This window comes from Taudactylus pleione, unplaced genomic scaffold, assembly GCF_031769625.1.
Source record: "Taudactylus pleione unplaced genomic scaffold, aTauple2 ptg001573l, whole genome shotgun sequence".
NCBI lineage: Eukaryota > Metazoa > Chordata > Amphibia > Anura > Myobatrachidae > Taudactylus > Taudactylus pleione.
This window is the reverse complement of record NW_028285970.1, coordinates 222,633-240,040: the sequence shown is the minus strand read 5'-3', so window position 1 is coordinate 240,040 and position 17,408 is coordinate 222,633. Positions and strand designations below refer to the sequence as shown.

General features: G+C 43.1%; 1 protein-coding gene across 1 annotated transcript in view; it reads right to left on the bottom strand.

The window, feature by feature from the left end:
- Positions 1-399, bottom strand: part of GDA (guanine deaminase) — a 61,425-nt gene extending 61,026 nt beyond the window's left edge. Inside the window, exon 1 of the mRNA XM_088464043.1 lies at positions 292-399. Coding sequence (XP_088320169.1) covers positions 292-399 — 108 coding nt within the window. The remainder of the gene's footprint in view (positions 1-291) is intronic.
- Between the last annotated feature and the right edge of the window lie 17,009 nt (positions 400-17,408).

Sequence of the window (17,408 nt, the reverse complement as noted above, 5' to 3'; positions counted from 1 at the left end):
ACAGAAGCGTAACCTCATTACGTTAATTAAATATTCCCACTCACGGCATTAAATCTCTTTATTCAGTCATGATAATACTTAATTGTAAATGTAAAATTTGACTCAGTTATTTTTTATTGTTGTATATAATAAAAATACATTATCGTATATAAGTATATGCATACACATTCCATATCATATATAGATCAAATATCAATATTTTAATAAATGTACAATTCCAAATATAGTACATACAATATAGAGAATATCATATCTAGGTGAATAAACAAGGACAATAACAGGTAAACTTACTTTCCCTGCACTGTCTGTACCCAGGATGTGGTTCTCTAGCACCTGCAGGGGACATCTGTGAGTTGAATGTACAAAAGTGCCCCTGAAGACATGTTGCACTGTAGCCATAGCAGCTCAGATGTAGCAGCAGGTGTGTACTGTATATGCAGGAAAGGCACAGCTCTGCAGCATGCAGAACAGTCTATTGCGTATTAATACAGTAACCTTGCTGTATCAGCACTCATATAAGGAGGAGGCTGAGTTTCCACCTCTGCACCAATGAAATCTCCATACAGTGTCCATTATGATTCCCCTTTTATTCTCAAATCACTACCAGCTACTTAGGAACCTTCCTCAGTGTGTGTTAGCCATGGCAGCTCAGCTAAAATATTACCAATCAGAAACTAATTCATACAGTTCAATCACCAGCTTATTTTCTCCCAGTGTTATTTGGCACCTGTGAAACATGATATAATGCTTGGTCCTACACAATAAATAATTCTGGTACTTTACATAAGCCTTCAGAATTGCTTGTGAAATTATAGAAAAATGTGATGTGTGAAATCCATGAAATATGTACTATTTAAATTGTCTTTTAATTTTTACGACAGATATTCTTCCCTTTCATGAACTTTTATAAAGCAAGAATGAAGCATATGGCTCTACCTTAAATACTGGAAATTGATAAGAAATTCCATAAATCAAATCCTATAATTTGTTATAAAAGTAAGAGATAAATTTACAGAGAATCCTGTCTTTTTCTACAAGAAATTAGAAAATTTACTAAGGTCCCATGTTTCACAGGATCGGCCCCGAGATTACCAGCATTGTGAAGCAGGGGTCGGGGGTCATGATGACTCGATTCAGCCACGCCAGCTGCGGGGGTTTCTATTGTAACCACGGGGAGGTCCAGAGGCTGAATATTAAGGCTGAATTCCTTCTGAGGAAACCGTTACACAATATAACAGAGAAACATGTTAAGGGTGTGATAGGAGCACAGGAGAAGTTAGGGATGGCACGTATATGTGTCCCAGATTCCTGTAATATGCATTTTAACCCCAGGAAAAGTCTGTTTTACAAACAGATCTGAGTGTCGACTTTTGGTAAAATCCGTTTCTTGCGCCCGCTGGATACAGTGGCGCTCTGGGCTCTATGGCCCGGCTTGCCCGTGCCTAGAGCCACTTCTGATATATAGATACACACATATACACATACATATATATATACATATATATATATACATATACACATATATATATATATATATGTGTATATATATGTAGCTATATATATATAGTATAGATATATATATATGTGTGTGTGTGTATATATATATACATATCTATATATATATATACACATATATATGTTGAGGCAGGGTATACTGTGGGGGGTGGAGCTTGCAGGGGGTGTGGGTGCCGCCGGGCTTGCAGGGCAGAGGGCGGTAGCAGATGACAGCACTGTGCTGTTCTTTATTTTCCCGGCCACTGCAGAGGTCAGAGCAGCTGCCGGGAAAATACATACCAGCACAGCGCTGTCGGCGCTTGAGGGCTGGGGGAGGAGGACCAACTCAGCGCCTCCGGTATGTATTCTTCCGGCGGCTGCTCTGACATCTGCATCTGTGGGTTCTGCCGGGCCCCCGCCAGCAGGGCAGGGGAAGTAGCAGATGGCAGCGCTGACAGCACTGTGCTGTTCTTTATTTTCCTGGCAGCTGCAGAGGTTAGAGCAGCTGCCGGGAAAATACATACCAGCACAGCGCTGTCGGTGCTTGCATGGCGGGGGGTAGAGGACGATGACAGCGCCAAAGGCGCTCTGCTGGTATACTGTTTCCCAGTGGCTGCTCTGACATCTGCAGCCGCCGGGCGTGTCCCACCGGACTGCCGCTTGAAGAGGCGGGAGGGGGGAGATGACAGCGCCAACAGCGCGCTGTTGATTGTTATATTCCCGGTGGCTGCTCTTTCTTCTCTGCAGCCGCCAGGTGAAGGAGGTGCGGGCGCCGGGCACACGTAAGAGTGCAGAGGGACCGGGAGGTCCCTCTGAGATTGGCGGCTGCTAGAAGATCATCTTCCAGCAGCCGCCTAGTGAGCTTTTATGACTGGTCGTATCAGATACGACCATGTCAGGGAAAGCCCAGCCTGGTATGGTCGTATCTGATACGACTGTGCCAGGCAAGTGGTTAAATGGAGTATATAGGAAAGGTTCCTGGACTGCACACCCTGAATATATATAATGGGAGGTGCTACCTGATGAGACTAATTGCAGGCACAGAAACAGACAAATCTCAGGTGCACAACTCCAAATGAATGATAATATATAAATGCAATAAAATGTTGCAATCAATAGAGGTTTTTAGCATAATAATGGCCAAGGTTATGGGCCTACCCACCATAACCTCTATTGATTGCAAAATTTATTGCACTAATTAGGGATTACATCTGGAAGTGGCTCAATATAGCTGTGTAAGAGTTTTGATGCCGTGTCTCACACACCCTGGGGAGAATAGATACTGAGGTTTGTTCAGAGACACTGGGACCTGTTGAAAGTGCTGTGTTTGTGGTGGCCTTGCCACTTGTAGAGAGGAAAATACCTGTCTGGTCAGTGCCCAGCCGGGCTAGGATTTATTTTATGTTTGGTTTATTTGACTATTGGTGTTGCACAATAAAAACAGGTGCCGACCAGCTTGTACAAAAACCCATGACTGGAGTGCTTTTTCCTGGCTGCTGTGTGTAAGGAGGTGTCCATCTACCACAGGAGAGGAGGGACCCCCTACCCTGATCATATCACAATTGGTGGAGAATGCGGGCAACGCACAATGAAAATTGCAGCAAAAAGAAAAGTTCTACATTTAAAATTTAAAGTGACAGACACCAATTTGTTCTGTTGGATATCAACTCGTAGTCTGTGAAGTCCATGAAGGTGGCATCAACAGATGCTTAGAGAAGCCAGGTTTTGCTACAAACCTACACCTAAAGACAACATGGAGGACGTTGTTAAGGCCTTGCTGCAGGCTACGGCAGCTCAGCAGGAAACTAACAAAACTCAGCAGGAAACTAACAAAATTCAGCAGAAAGCCCAAAGGCAACAGCAAGTCGCCATAGAGGAAACCCTGAGGCAACAACAAGTCGCCATGGAGGCCGCCTTGAGGCAACAACAAGTCTTCATAGAGGAAACCCGCCAGGCCTTAAAAGACATGGTAAAACAGCTAGTAGTCCGGTCTGGAGATGCTTCCACTGGTCTTCCAAGCTACACTCGCTCCATACGTGCCAGTCATTTTCTGCAAAAGATGACCGAGAGTGATGATGTGGAAGCGTATCTTACGGCCTTTGAAAGAACCGCTGAAAAAGGAAGTTGGCCTAAAGAACAGTGGGCAAGTCTTGTGGCACCCTTCCTGTCTGGAGAATGACAAAAGGCCTACTATGATTTGTGCCCTGCTGATGCAAAGGACTATGTAAAGCTAAAATGAGAGATCCTAACTCGCTTGGGAGTTACCACATTTGTTCATACCCAATGAGTCCACCGCTGGGAGTTCCAAATGGAAAAGCCTCCACGCTCCCAGATGCATGACCTCATCCATCTAACCACAAAATGGGTACAGCCCGAGACGCTGACGGGACCACAGATCGTGGAGTCATGATGGACCGGTATCTGCGATCGTTACCTACCACTCTGAGCAAGTGGGTGAGCCATGCAGACCATAAAACAGCAGATCAGTTGGTTGAACTGGTTGAGAGGTATATGGTAGCTGAGGAACTGTTGAGTGTGTCCCACTGGGCCCCGATTGTGCAACGGCGATCTCCCGTGACTACTGGTAAGACTGTTCCAGAGGAGAAGGGTGCTGGGTGGTGGAATGAACTTAAGGCTGTGGGTTTGGAACCTGGAGATAGGCCAGCCAGGCCAGGGAGGTTCTTACACCATTAGAGACTTGATAATAATATGATACAATGTTTTCAATGTAGTGAATTGGGCCATATTGCTGCTAATTGTCCACTCACCTCTGAACCTATGCAATGTGATACTACTTATGTCCCTCGCAGAATGTCTTTCTTTGCACAGCCTGCCTGTACTGCTGATCGACAGACTGAGACAGATAAGCAAATGTGTAAGGTTACTGTAGAAGGCAATCAAGCAGCGGCTCTGTTACAGATTCTGGCAGCCTGGTTACACTTATGAAAGCTGAACTGGTGAACCCCTTAAAGCGCAAGGGAAGAGCTGTTGGTGTGACCTGCATACATGGGGATACTCGGTATTATGTTAATGCGGAAGTGAAAATAGAAACACAGTGTGGTTCCGCTATAATCTCTGTGGGTTTGGTGCATGGCTTGAGGTATGATATAATGTTGGGGGGAGACTTTGCTCACTTCTGGAAGTTGTGAGAAAGCAGATTTGTTACCGAAGTAAATAACCCCGACCATTTGAGAAGGTTGGTGATGCAGTAGCAGGGGAAGTTTCTTCCGAGTCTGAGAAGTTCCCTTTTTCTAGCGTGATTGGTGAACCAGAGAATACTGAGGTGGGAAGTGTTGTTAAGCCAGTTGATCGTCTGTCTGATCTTGAGGTCAGAATATAGATCTTTGCCGTGGAGCAGTTAAATTACCCTACTCTGGTAAAAGCCAGGGGAAATGTAAAAGTGATTGATGGTAAATCCATAGACCCTGATAGTCCGTTGTCATATCCTCACATGGCAGTACACCAAGATTTTTTGTACGGAAGACATCCAAGGGGATTACCTGACATTGCCAAAGAGACATGGGAGGGGCAGTCCGGTCCCTATAAAACTGTCATTGAGCCTAGGAAAAGAAAGCCAGAACAGTTATTCCATGTAAATCATATCAAGCCTTGGAAGGATAGAGCAGCTCTGTCAGCCGTCCCGACCCCTCCAGTAAACCTAGGGCCTTTTTTCCTGAAGTAAGAATAGCTAAAAGCCTGTTGACCATTCAACAGCAGGAAGTTAAGGAATTTCTTATCAGAAATAGGGTTTTGTTCTCAGGTGTACCGGGCACATGACATAATCACTGACCCAGGGGTTAAGATTAACCTAAAGCCCTATAGGTTACCAGAAGCCCAAAGAGAATCAGTGTCTAAAGAAATTTAAAAAATGTTGGAACTGGGTGTAATTGAAAAATTGCAAAGTGAGTGGTCAAGTCCCATTGTGCTTATTCCAAAGCCTGATGGGAGTGTATGTTTCAGCAACGATTTCCGAAAATTGAACAGTGTGTTCAATGCCTACCCAATGCCAAGGGTGGATGAACTAATTGAAAAGCTAGGAACAGCCAGGTATTTAACCACTCTAGACTTAACCAAAGAGTATTGGCAAGTGCCGTTAACTGAGAATGCCAAAGAAAAGACAGCTTTTTCGACACCAGAAGGGTTGTTTCAATACAAGATGTTGCCCTTTGGGTTACGTGGGGCACCGGCTACCTTCCAAAGGATGATAGACAGAATTATAAGACCCCATAGTTGGTATGCTGCTGCTTGTCTAGGTGATGTAGTCATTCATAGTCCTGATTGGCAGTCTCATTTTCCCAGAGTACAAGCAGTGTTGGACTCCATCTATAGGGCAGGATTGACAGCCAACCCAAAGAAATGTTGCGTAGGGATGGAAGAAGTAAAGTATCTTGGTTACACCATTGGCAGAGGTTTAATAAAGCCACAGATTAATAACAAGCTGGTTCTTGGCATTACAAAATTTCAAGTTCACAGTAGAACACAGGCCAGGAAGCCAGCTGGCCAATGCAGATGCTTTCTCACGTGTCCATTGTTTGGGGGCTGCAGTTGTTCCGCCCACAAGTTGAAACAAAGGGGGGTAATATGTGATAGAAGCACTGGAGTAGTTAGGGATGGCGTGTATATGTGTCCCAGATTAGTGTAATATGTATTTTAACCCCCAGGAAAAGTCTGTTTTAGAAACAGAACTGAGCGTCGGCTTTTGGTAAAAGCCGGAGAATGGGTCCTGGGGGTGTGGATGTGAGAGAGAAGGGAGGGCTTAAACCACAGGGCCGTTTCAGGTGTTAGGCCTTTCAACCTGAGAGCAGGCTAATTAGGAATTACACCTGGAAGTGGCTCAATATAGCTGTGTAAGAGTTTTGATGCAGTGTCTCACATACCCTGGGGAGAACAGACACTGAGGTTTGTTCAGAGACACTGGGACCTGTTGAAAGTGCTGTGTTTGTGGTGAGGCAGTAGGCCTTGCCACTTGTAGAGAGGAAATTACCTGTCTAGTCAGTGCCCGGCCGGGCTAGGATTTATTTTATGTTTGGTTTATTTGACTATTGGTGTTGCACAATAAAAACAGGTGCCGACCAGCTTGCATGAAAACCCACGACTGGAGTGCTGTTTCCTGGCTGCTGTGTGTAAAGAGGTGTCCATCTACCCCAGGAGAGGGACCCCCTACCCCGATCATATCACAGGAACTAAAGAATTTCTCTGCAGGCTTGTATCCCTCCAAATCAACTACTCCAGCGACAGCAGTGGTTCTGATAACATTATTGCAAACCTGGACATATTTATCTGAACTGCTTCTTCCAGCATACTACCAGCCTATTACGTGTTGCTCCCACGGACGTTGCGCTTCCACTATGCTGGCTAGCTGCATATACATCACTGGGGAGTGTAACGCACTGAGACTAAGCCCTCTTACCGTACAACTCTGGCTGGAGCTGAGGACTGAACTTTCATAGACGGTAAGGTGCTTGTGCGGTGGGGAGATTAAGCTGTTACCAACATTCGGGTATATTGAACATTTTTTTTTGTGCCTTATGGATTGGATTACCTGCTGTGTCTGCATTTAAAGTGGTCCATTAGACTGGAGTACCAAATTGGAGTGGACATTTGTTGCTATACCATATTAATTGGTTTCAATGTTTTTAAATTGTGTAGTGTATGTTGCATAAATGTATAATTACATTTTATTTAAAAAAATAACATTTATTTTGGGAGCTGCTTTGTAGATCACACTAAATTAACCAATCAATTAAATAACTAATTGTTACTTTGCACCTGATCTATAGATATTGGGTTATATCTGTAAGTTATTTATTGAACTAAAGGAATGTCTGATGCTAAGACTCCGATGCATGACAGTTCCCCCCCTTTCACGAGGAGCCACCAGACACTTAGGAAAGGGCTTAGCAGGATATTTGAAGTGAAACGTTTTGATCAGATCTGGTGCAAGAACGTCAGAAGCTTTAATCCAAGGCCTTTCCTCTGGTCCATATCCTTTCCAATCCACCAAATAGTATCATTTTATAGTATTATTTTTCCTGAAACGGGAATCAACAATCTCTTTTACCTCATACTCTTCACCTTGTTCCATCTGAACTGCAGTAAAATTTGATCTTGGAGAATAAAATCAATTTACAGTTAAAAGCTTGAGTAGAGAGACATGAAATGAATTTGGTGTTTTGAGGTATGCAGGTAAATGTAGTTTGTAGGAAACAGGATTGATGACTTGAATGATGAGAAATGGACCAATGAATCTAGGTGCAAACTTCATGGTGGTTACTATTAGATGGAGATTACATGTAGATAACCAGACCTTATCCCCAACTTTCATGCTGGGAATGATACTGCACTTCTTATCAGTTTGAATCTTGTAACGTTTGGAAGATTTGAGTAAAGCCTCTCTCACACGATGTCAATTATCCGCAAAATTTCAGACAAATTGTCCTGAGGCAGGAACTGTATCTGCTGGAAGTGGTGTGAATAATGGTACTCTATGATGCAGACCAAAAACTGTGTAAAACGTAGTAGAAAATTAAGATTCTTGATAGTGTTGATTATGGTCAAATTCAGCCCAAGGTAGCAATTGGACCCAGTCATCCTGTGAAGAAGAAATAAACATTCACAGAAAAGTCTCTAAATCCTGATTAATTCTCTCCATTTGCCCATTAAACTGTTTGCAGATGAGAAATTGTTTTGACTTGAAGACTTTGACCGCCAGAATTTGGCCACAAATTGCACACCTCTTTCTGACACGATATACTCAGGACATCCATGTAGAAAATCTCTTTGTCAAACACCTGTGCAAGAACTGGAGCAGATAGAAGACCATGAAGTGGAATAAAATGTGCTATTTTAGAAAATATATTCACTAGCACCCAAATAGTAGTGAAACCATCAGAGCTAGGTAGATCAGTAATAAAATCCTTAGAGACATGAGTCCAAGGTTTGTAAGGCACTGGTAGAGGCAGAAGTTCCCCAGCTGAACCCAGTCTAGGGCTTCTATGTTCAGCGCATATGGCACAAGCTGATACGATTGTTGAACATCTTCAAGAAGTGAGGGTCACCAATAACTTCTAGAATAAAAGAGTAGGTTTTACGTACCCTAACATGTCAAGCAAACTTTGAGCAATGAGCACAATGTAACAACTTTTTCCTCAGATTCTCAGCCACAAAAGTTTTTCCTAAAGGAGGAGTATCCTCTAGTTTACTGATTGCAATACTCATAGGATTGAGAATGGGCTGTGGCTCTGTAGATTCGGAAGATTCTTCCTCCAACATAGACCGTGATAGAGCATCAGCCTTACAGTTTTCATTTCCTAGACGGAATGTGACTCGTAAGTCAAAACAAGAAAAAAACAGTGCCCATATGTCCTGCCGAGGATTCATACATTGCACTGACTTCAAATACAATAGATGTTTGTGGTCAGTAAGAACAGTCACTGGGTACCGAGCTACTTCTAAAAGATGTTTCCACTCTTCTAAAGCGAATTTTAAGGCAAGCAGTTCTTGGTAACCGATGGCATAATTTCTTTCAGCAGGAAAGAATTTGAGAGAAAAAAATCCACAAAGATGCTATAGGTGATCAGAGGATTTCTGTGAAAGAAGTGCTCCTACTCCTACAGATGATGCATCTACCTCCAAAAGAAAAGGATTGTCAATCTTAGGCTGTTTGAGGATAGGAGCTGAAATAAAAGCTCCTATCCTCAAACAGGCAAATTGAGCCTCTTCAGGGCATTTAGCAGGTTTAGCCCCTTTTTTTGTTAATGCTGTGATAGGAGCATCGACCGTGGAGTATCCACGAATAAATTTTTGGTTGTAATTAGCAAAACCCAAGAAACTTTGTATTGCTCGTAGAGTAGATGGCTGTGGCCAATTCAGAATGGCATGTACTTTCTCAGGATCCATGGCCAAACTAGTAACAGATTTAATATGTTCCAAGAATGGCATGGATGTGGTTTCAAAGGTGCATTTCTCCATTTTGCAATATAATTGATTTTGATGAAGTCTTTGAAGCACTTCTTTCACATGGCACCAATGACTTTGAATGTCAGAAGAAAAAAATATTATATCTTCCAGATATACTACAACAATCTTGTACAACAAATCACGAAAAATGTCACTCACAAAGTTCTGAAAAACTGCAGATGCATTACTTAGACAGAATGGCATCACAAGATAATGACCGTATCTGGTACTGGATGCAGTTTTCCATTCATCACCTTGTCGGATACATATCAAATTATATGCACCTCAAGTCCAATTTTGTAAAGATCGTGGCTCCCTTGACTCTGTGCAATAATTCCGTTATATATGGCAATGGGTATCTGTTTTTCACGGTTATTTATTTGAGACTTTCATAATCGATGCATGGACGCAATCTTCCATCTTTTTTCTTTACAAAAAAGAACCCAGCTGGAGAGGATGAAGGACGAATTAATCCACACTCCAAATTTTCTTTAATGTATTCGGTGTCACACTCCAAACCCTAAAAACTGCCTTCTTACCTGCGTGTCTTCCCAGCATGATGGCACACCAGCTGCACGCCAGAGCTCGCTCCTAAACCACAGTATGGGCGCAGCCGTGTTGTACTCTGTGACCTGACGCTCTTCCTCCACTCAGAGTACCGCTCAGAAAAACTGATCAGAGCATCCAATCCCTGGGGATCTTCCCCTATAAATTCCATTTCCTTACTGGCTCCTGTTATCAGTATAACGTCACTTCTTGCTGAAGTTACAGCTCTGTGCTGAGCTCCCAGGTACTCTGTATCTGAACAGTCCCTGTCCTTTATATCCAGTTCCTATATCTGGTAAACAAGTCTCCTGTACCATCTTGGACACCAGTCTGGTTTTACCCTTGAGACTTGTTCTTACAACCGATACATACAACCCTCGGTCTCAACCGATGCCTTCAACATTGGACTCATATCAATTAAGTTCTTCAATTCTTCAACATTGGTCCCAACTGATCAAGGTAATCAATTCATCAACATTGGACACATATCAATTTAGTTCTTCAATACATCAACATCGCCTCAAACTGATCCAGCTCTCAATCCAGCATCATCGGTCCCTATCCGATTCTGCACATTCCTTCAGTATTTTATGTTTAGTCCCATTCCAACCTCCTGTTCAATAAAGACATTCTATTCCTGTTCTCACCTTCGGGTCCATCATCCACTGACATATCTCTACATCCTTACATCTATACATGAGGAAGTTTATTCATGCCTCTCAAATCTCCTCTTCAGCCTCCCATGCCTGTTCTAACCCAAACCAACCCCCAGGTGTGACAATCGGCTATGGCTTGGGTCTTAGGAACAGATAATGACCACAAGGAAGAATCTTTCCAGTAATGAGATCAATTGGACAGTCCCATGGCCTGTGAACTGGCAAGGTATCTGCAGCTTTATTACGGTCACCCTGACATCCTTGAACTGTCTCGTAAGGAGCCGGCAATCCAGAATTTACCTCTTCGGATGTGGAACGATGAGGCAACACCATTTGGAGGCAGGTTTTAACACAATTGGGACCCCAGGACAGAATGTGTGGAGACGACCAATCGATGTGTGGGTAATGCAGCCACAGATAACCCAGAACAATCGGACTAGTAAATTCAGAAAATCACCAGGAAATAAATTTTCTCTGAATGTAGAACTCCAACCAAAACAGTTACAGGAACAGTACGGTATTTGACATAACCTCCATTAATCCGGCTACCATCTACAGCCATGAGAGAAACAGGTGCAGGTAATTCCTGTAGAGATGATAAAATAATTTGGGCGCAAACCACATATAAATAAATAAACTCTCTCTTGAAACAAAGCAGCTCCTAAAAAGTAGGGGTCTATTCTGATTCCCCTCAGATACAATAAGAAAAAAAATCAAAATCAGATGAGTGGATAAATATAGAATGGTTTTATAAGAAAAACCAAATATAATAAGCTGATATGAAAAGAGCGCTTAATGGAAATAACAATAAAGTTTATTACATAAAAATATCACACATAATAGATAAAATCCACAATAAACTATATAAATAAAATAATATATTACAATAGATCAGGACAGGCTATGGAAATAATAACATCCGTCAATGCAGCGCCTGATGACCACATATGCAAATATATATAAAAGTATCTGTATCACTTAATTATTAGACTCTTGTCCTTTTATAGTAGGTGTCCATACATAGGGTCATATTATTAGTGCAATTAAGAACTGAGGGCCTAATTCAGACCCGCTCGCAAGCGTAGGACGCTCGCAAGTGGGTCGATGGTGCCCTAATGCGCATGCGCACGATGGAGGGAGCTCCGTCGTGCACATGCGCGAGACCCGGGGAGTGACAGCCAAGTTGTCGCTCCGGGTCTCGCACCAAAGGGGGCGTGCTGTCGATGATGACTGACAGCACGCCCCTTTTGGTGGGCGTGCCGGGGGCATGGCTGCCAGACGGAGGCGTTCCCATGGGAACGCCTACCGTCTGGGTCCGGCCCCACTGACATCAGTAGTGATGTCAGTGGGAGTGATTTTGGCTCTGATAGAGCCAAAATCACTCCAGGGCTTGCGGCCACGAGACCCTACCACAGGGTCTCGTCGCAAGCCCGATGGTCGCGATGGTCTTGACCATCGCGACCATCATCATGGACGCTCGCTATAGCTGTGGATGGTAACCCACAGCTATGCGAGCGTCCATGAGGCCGCTCCAAGTTGAGGTAGGAGGGCCCTGATTCAGAGCGAGCGCTCTGGTCAGAGCGTCCGGCTCTGAATCAGGTCCTGAATCTCTGCTTGAAAATATTGGTATTAATAACCTCCGATTTGAATAGCAGAAAAAATAAAGACAAAATTATTTGTTTAAAGAAAGTCAATAAAACTCGTGCATCATATGTAGTATGGCAACAAAAAAGTCCCAATGTATTCAGGATATCATCCAAATTAAAATGTAGCCAATATTATAGTCCACTGTTAATGCGCAATGATGAGAATACAGTCTTTTAAAAGTATGCACACTTACTCGTATAGAGAGACTGTTTACTGCTTGCACGAAACAGGAAAACCCTTCAGCGTTGGTGGCAATGTTAGATATCCTGGATGTAGTAATCACCGGAACTTTTAATCCAGCGAAGAGACAGGACAATTATGCACTGCAGCATTCTAAGCTGTCGGCTATCACCCGCAGCCAATAACTGCAGTAAGTGCTTGTTGCATGTATATTGAAGGTTTCTCAAAGCAATTCTCCAGAGGATAAATAATCCATAGCCTGTCACAATAGCCCTTACGTGTTTCTCCTCCAGGTGTAATGGAGGTTTCGTCCTGTAGAGGTTTGGAAAGTTCTTTAGCCAGTTCTGCAGACATAACATTTTCTGCTGCTCCAGAACCTAACAAAGCTGTGATGAAGCGAGAACATTGTGGGTATTTCACTTGAACAGATATAGCACATTCTTTAATTCTTTTAATTCTATTCCTAGATTCATTTCTTCATCATTATCTAGGAGGGAGTGTTTCCTGACTTACGGGAGCAATTCTTCAATGAATGATCAGCAGCTGCACAATAAAGACACAATTTCTCCTTAATACGCTGTTTATGTTCTTTTGTAGAAAGACGGGCCTTGCCATGCTGCATAGGCTCATCCACAGGAGGTGACATCGACTTCCGCTGAGAAGTGAACTGAACCCTAGGAATCTCCTTCTGGGTTTTCTCCAACTGTCTCTCTCTGAATCTGATATTCACATGATTACAAATGGTAATAAGATCATCCAGTTTAGTGGGTAACTCTCGAGATGCAAGTTCGTCCTTTACTTGATCAGATAAACCTTACCAAAAAAAACGCTACTAAAGCCTCATTATTCCAAGATAGTTCAGAGGATAATGTCCTGATACGAATTACATATTGTTCCACAGTTTAGAGACCTTGTTTCAAACGCAAGATGTCAGATGCAGCTGAAGAGGATCTGCCAGGTTCATCGAATATCCTACAGAACCTAGAGAGGAATCCAGAAATGTCCATATATATAAGATCTCTCCTCTCCCACAGTGGCGAAGCCAAAGACAAGGCCTGTCCTTTTAGGAGTGAAATGATGTAAGCCAGTGGTCTCCAACCTGTAGCTCACGAGCTACCGGTAGCTCGCGGTCTTAATTTTGGTAGCTCACCTAGCTGCTATACTGCCGAGTAAACTAGGAGGAAGTGACCTCGGATGTGTGCTCCCCCATGGCATCAACGCCATGGGTGGAGCCACAGGAAAGCATGGCAGGTGATTGCAGCAGCTTCTACAGCAATCACTTGGCGTGCTTCCCCGTGGTTCCACCCACGGTGTCTATGCTACAGCAGAACGAGTGACTCCCGCCCAGCCCTGCCAGAAAATTACACAGCAGCCTTGCCTATATCTTTAGCTCCTCTACTGCACGTACCGGTACTCAACAGTAAACTGTGCCTGTGCTTAAATTTTATTTACCAACTACAACAATATCACTGTAATAATTAACTGCATTGTTATTTTCTATGAAACATTTCTTGTTTTCATTAAATTACCTTCAAGTGTTTAGTTATTAGCCAGATTTTATTTTTCTACAATTTTAGTAGCTCTTCAGGAGGTTTTATTTCTCTAAAGTAGCTCGCATCTCAATTAATGTTGGAGACCACTGATGTAAGCAGTTTTAGATTTCTCAGTATGGCAATTTGAAGGTTGCAAAGTGGATACTGCAATGGTTGAGAAACCCCTGGCAATTTTTTGGATTACCACCGTACTTATCGGGAGTAGGTAACCTGAGATTGGATGTTGGAGGATTAATTTTCCTGGTATTTTCGGCTGGAGAACCAGAATTTTTTTGTATCTGTGCAGATAGCTCCTGTAGATACTGCATGATTTGTTGTTGCATGGTTTCCTATTGTCTAACACGTTTGGTTAAATTAGACATGGCGTATTCCAGTGTGGTATGTTCCCCTGTTTAATCCATGGCCTGAACTAACTGTCACGGTCAGATTATTTTGTAGATCTGGCTCAGGACCCCTGGGTCTGGCCGACGTGCTTGTGAAATGAGATGGTTTGATCCAGCTCTGGCTCATGAGCACACAGGAGGCTAGACACTATTGCAAGTGTAGGAACCACAGACTAGTGATGTGCAAGGATGTTAAACTGGAACCAGGGTAATTACCCAGGTACTCAAATTCAGTTGTAATTAGCATGCAATTTCTACGTGGGACACTCTTTTCATGTATAAAGTAGATAATTAAAACATAATTTTTAATCTGTCTTCCCTTAAAATATATGGGATATATAGACTCTAATAGCTAAATCTGAAAAAGTCATCCCCTATAAACAGAGAGCTTTTTTCTACATAGAAGCATAAAAAATAAGCAAAAAAAATCATTTTTATAGACAATAATTAGTCTGTGGTGATGATTTTGATATGACATCGAACTCTAAATGAGTTTGTGTAGCAGGATCAGCGTATAATATAATAAATGGGACCTTCCTTCCTAATAATTATATATTGTAATGAACTCTCCTATATCTGCACTACTAAGTGATATATGTTGTCAACAAACTGGTAGGTAAGTATATACACTGTATCATCAGTTTTTGTAAGCATAATATGTATTCACCTTAATTACTACACCCTTTTGTTTATTATTCAGGACTTGCAGTAAGTAGACAATCATAGATCAAACATAGTAAATATCCAGATTTTGAAACAACATATGGTCATAAGCATTAAGCGCACCAATAATCATATATAGCGTAGTTTGTTCAACTCAAGAAAGATACTCTTGTAGGATCCTCACATATGGTAGAGCATCTTCTTATTTGTATTTAAAACTTGCAATAAGTGAACAAGCAGCTATAAATCAAACAAAATCAATATCCAGATTATGAAACAGCATATGGTCCATAGACTTTTGATGCACTAATGATCATAAATAGTGTACTTCATTTAACTCAAAAGATACTTATGCAAAGTCCACACATATAGTAAAACATCAAGAATATCTGTACTTATAACCAGTCATCGGCAGGCATATTACTTGAAATGAGTACAGATCATAAATGCCTGTAATCATATATTATTATTATTATTATTATTATTATTATTATTACATTTTATTTATAGGGCGCCACAAGTGGTCCGCAGCACCGTATATTCAATAAAGGGTACACAGAACATTACATTACAATACAGTAACCAAAATATAAACAGAATACAAGTAACAATTAGCAACACAATTCTCCATACACAGTACAGCCCTGAAGGTGAAAGCTGTCATAGAACTGCTAGAGAAGAAGGCTGTGAGACAGTGGGGAGGAGGACCCTGCTCCTAGGAGCTTACAATCTAGGGGAGAGGGAAGACGGACAGATGACATGAGGCATGAGTGTGTAGAGGGGGACCTGAGTGCAAGAATAAGCAAGGTAGAGATGGCTAAGGCGGGAGGGACAGAGACCTGGTAACATGGTTATGTGGTGGAAGGGTATGCTTTGATGAACAGGTGGGTTTTCAGTGCACATTTAAAGCTCTGCAAGGTCGGGGAGATCCTGAGCGAGTGAGGGAGCTCATTCCAGTGTAAGGGGGCTGCGCGAGCAAAATCTTGGATACGAGCATGAGATTAAATAATAAGGGTGGAGGAGAGGTAATAGTCATTGGCAGACTGGAGTGGGCGGGAGGGAATATGTAAGGAGATGAGGTTGGAGATGTAGGGAGCAGTGAAGTTAGAAAGGGCCTTGTATGTGAAGGTGAGGAGTTTGAAGAGGATTCTGTAGGGGAATGGGAGCCAGTGCAGGTTTTGGCAGAGGGGAGCAGCAGAAGTGGAACGGTGGGAGAGGAAGAAAAGTGTAGCTGCAGCATTGAGAACAGACTGGAGGGGGCAAGATGGAAATGTGGGAGACCAGTAAGGAGGAGGTTGCAGTAGTCAAGCCGAGAAATGATTAGTGAATGAATGATCAGTTTGGTAGCATTCTGGGAGAGGAAAGGCCTAATGCGAGCAATGCTGCATAGCTGGAACCAACAGGATTGAGCCAGAGATTGACTGTGGGGTGTGAAGGAGAGGGTGGAGTCAAGGGTGACACCCAAACAGCGAAGTTGGGGAACAGGGGAGATGATGGTGTTGTCAACAGTGATAGCGAGATTGGTCGGAGTGGAGACTCAGTTAGGGGAAAAGATGAAGAGTTCCGTTTTGTCCATGTTGAGCTTCAGAGAGCATTCGGACATCCAGGAAGAGATGGCAGAGAGGCAGCTGGATACCTGAGAGAGGACAGAAGGGGAGAGTTCATGAGAGGAGAGGTATAGGTGCATGTCATCGGCATAGAGGTGGTATTGAAGGCCGAAGGAGCTGATGAGTTCTCCTGGTGTAGAGGTGTACAGGGGGATGAGCAGCAGGCCCAGGACAGAACCCTGTGGGACACCAACGGGAAGGGTGGAAGGGGGGAGGTGGAGCCAGAGGCAGACACAGAGAGGGAGCAGTTGGTGAGGTAAGAGGTGAACCAGGCATGGACAGTGTTAGAGATGCCAGAGGTCTGAAGGGTGCGGAGGAGGAGATGATCCATGGCGTCGAAGGCTGAAGAGAAGTCTAGGAGGATGAGCAGAGAGAAGTGGCCCCTGGATTAGACTGCAAGCAGGTCATTGGTGACTTTGTCCAGGGAAGTTTCAGTGGAGTGCAGTGGGCGAAAGCCAGATGAGGATCAAGGATGGAGTTGTCAGAGAGATAGCTGGTGATGCAGCTGTAGACAAGCCGTTCAAGAAGTTTGGAGGCAAAAGGGAGAAGAGAAATGGGGAAGTAATTGGTAAGGACGGGTCGAGGCTGGGTTTTTTAAGAATAGGTGTGACAAGAGCATGTTTGATTGCTGAGGGAAAGATGCCAGTGGAGAGAGATAAGTTGATAAGGTGAGCAAGGTGGGAGCAGGCGGTGGAGGAGAGGGAACATAGAAGGCAAGAA